The following is a 7,126-nucleotide window of genomic DNA, read 5'->3' as shown; positions in this document are numbered from 1 at the left end:
AAAACCAACAACTACTACCAGAACTACTCCCAGCAAGCCTTCATCCTATCTACCACCAAATCCTACACCTTCGGTGACGACAAAGGTCTATACTACTCCATCCATTCCAACGGATTTTTCGTCTAAGTTAACGACGAGATCAACAACAATTTACACAACAACACCGACCGTTCCATCGAAGATAACGACTAAGCCAACTTATCTGCCACCAATTACCACTAAGATTATTTATGATACAACAACCCCGACCATTCCATCCATAAGAACGACAAAGTCAACTTATATACCACCAAAATCACCAACCACTAAGATTATTTATGACACGACAACCCCGACCATTCCATCCATAAGAACGACAAAGCAAACTTATTTGCCACCAAAATCACCAACCACTAAGATTATTTATGATACGACAACCCCGAAAATTACAACGACTACTAAGCGTACCTCGCAGAGTACGACAAGAGCAACTTATCTTCCACCAGACACGGGAACTCCGTTCGTTTCAAAGAGCACCTCGTCATATACACCAACTATACCAACTCATAGCACTAGACCTGATCCTTATCTCCCACCATCATCCGAAAAACCAACTTATTCCACTATAACTGCTCCTCCTTATCCTACACCGCTGTACAGTATAACGCCGAGCACACCAACGTACAAACCACCAACGGGAAAACCTGCCCCTACTCCTACTTTACCTCCGGTAACCTACAGACCAACAGGTTACAATTACCCGATCCCTGATATATTCTTCGATTTTCGTAAACGATGATCCAAATAAAATTCGTACAATTTAGTTGAACAACTAAATGTACCGAGTTTTAAAGACACTTTTTTTTTTATATAAGTCTCCTCTTTTTTTTTTTTATTCCTTTTATTTGTATACATTTGTATGTAACACACAATTACACGTTAATCACGTTAATTTAAGATATCGCGCAGTCAGCTAAGTTTCTTCTTCGCGTCAAATAAGGTTAGAGAAAATATTTGAAAATGTATCATCCCCTTATCATATATGTTTTAGAATTTAGAAGAAATCTAAGCAGTACATATAGAATGTAATGATTTGTAAAAAGTTCTAATAAATATTTTTCTTCTTTTTTTTTTCCAAAAAAAAAAAAAAAAAAGAAACAACAATAACATTCTTGTATTATTTGTTAAAAAAAAAAAAAACTTATCACGCGATATAAATGGTTGAACATTGTCGAGGTAAGTAGCCCATAAAGTTACTTGTCTCCTCCTACCATAACGAGCCTCCCCCACGGACAAAGAAAATTTCTACTTACTTGATAGAATCACTAGTGAAAACTTTATGGTAAAGAACATACACGCTTGTTAGTACCATAGAAAGCATCGGAAGAATAACATCTCGTGATAAAAAAATAAAAAAAAAATAGAGATCAATTATTTAAGGTTTTTAATCTGAAAGAGTATTTGAGTATTTAACTTGACAATTTGTTAACAAAATCAAATTCATAACGTATGCATTGATAAATTTATATAAAATGAACATTAGATATAGTCTCGTATCTAATTTATTCGATAACAGTAATTATCGATGAATGATTATAATGGACCCCGATCAATCTAATTCGCGTAAACAAATGTTGCATCCTGGACGAAGAAGTGCTATAAGTATATCCGAACTTGGACTTTATTTCGATCGTAGTGATCGATATCGCAAAAATCATTACAATTCGATCGTGAGGAAATTTGTCATTGGAATAATGGTACTCATAACAGTGATACTGGTAAGCAACAATTATTATTATTATTATTATTATTATTATTCCTATTGGGGTATTAAGTATTTCAAGACGAAAGACCCGGTTTTGAGACCAGGTCCAATCAATTCAACGAATTCGTAATTATTATCTAAGTTTTAGATTGACGATATAAATGAAATTATAAAAAGAATTTTAAACGAAATTGTTACTTAAAGATATTTAGTTAAATGAGCGTTAAACTTTGCTATTCTCTTCTATACAAAGATCACACACAATATGAGCAAATAAGTATGTATTTATATAAATTATGTATCGTGAATCATAGTCCAATGTCTTCGTTAATACTTAATCATTCTAGTCAACAGCTATTAAAATCATATAATTTGTCATATAATTGTAATTATTTCAATTTTCTTCTAATGTAATATGTAATTCTATCTAAAAAAATAAAAAAAATAAAAACATTTTACTCGTATAAATGAAAAATATTCTACAATTTCAGTAGAATAAGTGAATTATGAAGATAAGTTTAATTTTATGAAAATGTGTAGAACAATTTTTGCAATGTCTGGTTAAAAAAAAAAAAAAAAAAAAAAAAACAACAATACAATAACAGAAAACAAACAATTGAGCGTACAATTATCCATTTCTCGAAAGTTTTCTTTGATGATTAATGTGAGAGGTACAATAGAGACACGAACTATTAAAATTTCACCTAAGATCCAAGAGTATAACACCTTCCTTCTATGCATGACGAGCCAAGCGTCAAAGAGATTTCTGCGTCCTTCACATATGGGCCGACCATAGTCATTTTGACTAGGCGGATTTAAATCTAACTACACGCGAAACACATCGAAATAGGGTTAATGAAAATAAGATTTAATTAATAATACCTACATCACTGTATTCGTTAACTGTATCCTCGAAAAATTCTAGTTCATTATAACGCAAACGTAGCTTAACAACAACAACAACAACAACAACAACAAATTTTTATTATCTATCAAATTCATCGTATTATCTTTCAAATCTTAATTTATATAATTCCATTTGTGAATAATTGACAACAAAAATTTATTCTTTCTTATTTGATTCAACAAAAGGGCAGAGAAATGTTTTTGTTTCTCCTGATGTTAAATTCTGACGAAAGGGAAAGGATGATGAGTATAAAGAGGAGAAAGTAACGACTCGTCAGCTTGAGACATCATCAATGTATAAAATAAATAAATAAAATTAAAAAAAGGAAGAAAAAAAAATAAAAAAGAAGAAACTCATAGTTTAATACACAAATATCAAGATACTCGAAAGAATATATTACATGGTCGTTGCTTCTAACAATGCGGAAGTTATGGTTATGTGACTTTTCTCTGTCGAATATTTTTTTCCATAGATAATTTTTTTTTTCTAAATATTCAAGATTTATCATTATTCTTAGTTAACATTACGAGTTCCAATAATTTTGAATGATCGTCTTTGATTATGTAAACTTTGCCTTGCATATACTTTTCCTATTGGCTAAAGAATTTCTATTCTTTGGAAAAGTATACTTTTACTCTTATTATTGCTGCAACCTTTCAAGATTATCTGTAATAATAATAATAGAAAAATGACTTTTTCTCTTTCTCTTTTAATATGAACGCGTGAACTTTTCCTATAGGTGGCTGTATTTTTATACGATTTTACTTCCGCGACATCATCAAATAAAATAAATCAAGAAACTAAGCACATATATGTACTTCAAAATGCATTAAGAAAAGGACCGAGTGTTTCTAAAAAAACAATCGATCCTAAAATCACTTCTGAAACAACCGTACATCCTATAGAAAATCATTCCTATGATGATAACACTGAAGACATGTTATCACATCAAAATGAAACATCTGACCAAGTTACAGAAGAAGCTTCTATGGAACATATGATCGAAGCAGAATCGAGATCACAAAATCCGAGTAATTTTAAATTAAGAAAGAGACTTTTAAAATCTATTGATGATCATAACGACGAGGAAGATGGCCCAGAAAATAAACAACTATTTAATAATCATGCGATGATTTATAGGATAAAACAAAGGTAATATTATTTTCATTAATTATAAAAGATAATATTAATGTCTTGACAACTTGTTATCACATAAGTATTGGTAATTATGACAATAGAATAAAAATCGAAAAATTAGAAACAAATTTATAGAAAATATATATTATAATATAAGTAATTAAAATGTTAATTAAATCAAAAAACACGTTGTGGTTTTTTTTTTTCAAATTGTCTTGACTTATCTTAATTCATTATCATAATTATCGAAATATATTTTGAATAGATATAAACCTCCAGAATCGGAGGAAGAAGATAATTTAGAAGATAGAAAACCAATGCCATTTCATTGGGAATATAGGACCCCACATCCTAGCTCGTTCAAACGTATCAAATTTCCCCAATTAACGCAATATCGATATCCTCACGCTTCGAGAAATATTCAAGATATCATCAAATATCTTACAAATGACGCAGAAATGCCTAGCAGAGGTATCAAGTTCACCGGAGTTTATGTTAATCCTAAGAAATACGATGTTTATCCTGAAATTGCTGAAGCTACTTCTAATTCTGATAGATCAGAAGAATTCGATGATTCTTACTACTCTTCGAATTATAACGGAGATCCATTTTATCAATATAAACCTAAACACCCATCTGACGTTAATCTTTTAGCCACTTCTAATGTTAGGTAACAAATAACCGAACAATTTAGACTTTAATATGAAATAATATTTAATTTATTTATCTTTTATAAACAAAATGTAATAATCATTTTTCTAGATTTTCACCAGCAGGTATTAACAGATACAATCCATATTACGACCCATACTTTGTACGACCAACTTTTACAAAACCACCACCACCAACAGCCGAATCGCAATTACAAAATGCGTATATATCGAATTATCAGAAAAGAAAAAAACCACAACCTTTCAGCGTGATGTTGGATATTTATCCGATTACCGATATAGTCGAACAGAATAAAAAAAATGGCAAACCAAAAGTACAAATTCCTACGGAAGATTACGACATTAGAAGACCGATTCAATTTAATAGAGGTCCTAAATTTTATTCCTCTAATTCTCAACCTATTCCTATAGTGGCTGTACCTAATCAACAGGCTTTAACCGAAGAAGAAGAGAGACAACAAATGATACTTCATTTGAACCTTTATCCAAGAAGAAAAAATAAACTTAGTAGGTAAGAATAAAATTCTTTTCATTTTGGTTAATTATAAATTATAAATTGAAATAGGTAAGTTCTTCTTGATTAGAATCAATCGTTATGATAATCATCATAGAAATTGTTTCCATTAGCAATAAGACTTTTAAAGTTAAAGTCAGAGCTATAAGTGCGTTATTACATAAACAGTATTCAGTTGCTTTCTCAAATCCCATTCCTTTGACGTCGGCTAATGAATCGGCGCGTTCTAACTTACGTCGCGCATCAATAACGACCAAATGAAATCATTGTAAACGACGTGTAATAAACGTTTATGTTTCGACTCCTCTTAGAACGTTTGTAAACTCGACTGACTTTCACTGGTATAGTGAATACACGTGGTATAGTATTAAAGAAGACACGATGATTCTTTCATTCTTTTCAATCTAAAGACGTCACTCATGAGTCGTCGTGACCACAGCCTCAGGCTCGTCAAGAACTTATCTCACGAAATGCCACGGTCTGAATTCGAGACCATTGCGAGGTCATTGAATATTCTTTGTTAAACTAATTTGCATCATTGTTCCAAATATGATCCAACTAGTTTTATAAATCAAAAATACTCGGCTAACAATTGATCTCTGTCAACGTTCATTTTATATATCTTTCTTCTAAATAATATATGGAAATTACGTGTCACGTTGTTTGTCCGTAATAGACTCCTAAACTATTGAACCGATTTTAATACAATTTTGCACATTGTGTGCAGTTTCATCCAACTTGAAATATAGGATAGTTTATATCTCAATTTATAATCGCAATATTATTTGTTTATTAACAAAGAGTCATGATTATCTCTGTTAGTTAGTTCGAAAAGATTCTAACTGATGGCAGTATAAGGTAATTCGTTGACTTAAAGACGTGTGTATCGAACAAGGCGTGGCGGAGCATCTCTAGTTAAATTATGAAATTGAATCGTCTTGAAAATATGTATTCAATAAATATTATAGTCGATTAATGAAATTAATTAAACAATTCAAATTTCAGCTTCGATTTGTTTATTTTTTTTTTTTTTTTACACTCGATAATAAACGAAAGTCTTCTTCATTCATGAGAATTATTATTCTTATATATGCAAATAAAACTTGAGATCAAATATGTCTATCGATTTATTCAAATGTAACTAAATATATTCAAACGAAATTACTTTTCAGACATGAATTAATCCATAGATCGGAGAATATGGAACCCGAGGAACGTCAACAAATGGTCAAAAAGATAATGACACCTTTGGAATCTATTGCTAAACATTTAACCGATCATTCGTCTATCGAAAATTCAAAACAAGATGAAGAAGATGAAGAAGACCTAGAAGATGAAGAAATAATTTTACCAACCACTCATCTTCAAGAGAAAGTTTTGACGATCAAGGACGAAAATAACGCAAACGAAACGAATTATCATAACGAATTATCCGAAAGTTCGATCATACCTTCGAATCATAAATCAAGCTTGGAAGAGGATTATGCTAGCACAGAGAAATACGAGTATGAGGCTCAAAAAATCATCGTCACAACGACAGATGCAACAACTACGATTAATAATGAAAACAGCAATTGTGAGAACACAACAACGATAGAAAATACCAAAATGATCGATATTTCTACCGATATTGATACTCTCGAAGGATTTGAACGATTCGATCGTGGTTTTACTCATACAAATAAAGATACTAATTGAATAAAAAAAAAATGAAAAAAAAAAAAAAACAATTATGCATATATCTTAAAGTAAAAATATTATAAAACGAGATATTTTTTAATTTAAACAAAATTAGAATAAAATAAATATTTAATATCACACACGGTAATTTTTCCTTATTCGTAAAAATCTATATTTTATTATGATCTTTTTTTTTTTTTTAATAAAAATTATTTTAAAATAAAGTATAATATTATTTTGAAATATTTTCAAGTAAAGTATTTTGTTATATAATATAATAGATCAAAAGTAGAAAAATTAAGTGTATATTAGATTTGTTAATTAACAATACGATTGTTGTAGACATTCTTTTATGTTATTTTTTATGTAACGCTTAATAAATGTTATAGTTCCATGAATTAGTATATTATCATTATTATTCTAATATGACGTTATATTTTCAGACGCACATAATACTCAATTTTAACTGCTGT

General features: G+C 30.1%; 1 protein-coding gene across 1 annotated transcript; it reads left to right on the top strand.

The window, feature by feature from the left end:
• Nucleotides 1-1,494: 1,494 nt before the first annotated feature.
• Nucleotides 1,495-6,703, top strand: LOC107064466 (uncharacterized). Its single transcript, XM_015317160.2, has 5 exons — nucleotides 1,495-1,757; nucleotides 3,391-3,803; nucleotides 4,054-4,458; nucleotides 4,551-4,970; nucleotides 6,146-6,703. Exons 1-5 carry the CDS (start codon nucleotides 1,569-1,571, stop codon nucleotides 6,669-6,671), a joined length of 1,953 nt encoding a protein of 650 aa, XP_015172646.2. The 5' UTR covers nucleotides 1,495-1,568; the 3' UTR covers nucleotides 6,672-6,703.
• Nucleotides 6,704-7,126: the final 423 nt, after the last annotated feature.

This window comes from Polistes dominula, unplaced genomic scaffold, assembly GCF_049000335.1.
Source record: "Polistes dominula isolate Pdom_NZ unplaced genomic scaffold, Pdom_raw_medaka contig_33, whole genome shotgun sequence".
Taxonomy (NCBI): domain Eukaryota; kingdom Metazoa; phylum Arthropoda; class Insecta; order Hymenoptera; family Vespidae; genus Polistes; species Polistes dominula.
The sequence above is the reverse complement of the archived record's forward strand: the minus strand, read 5'-3'. Positions and strand labels throughout refer to the sequence as shown.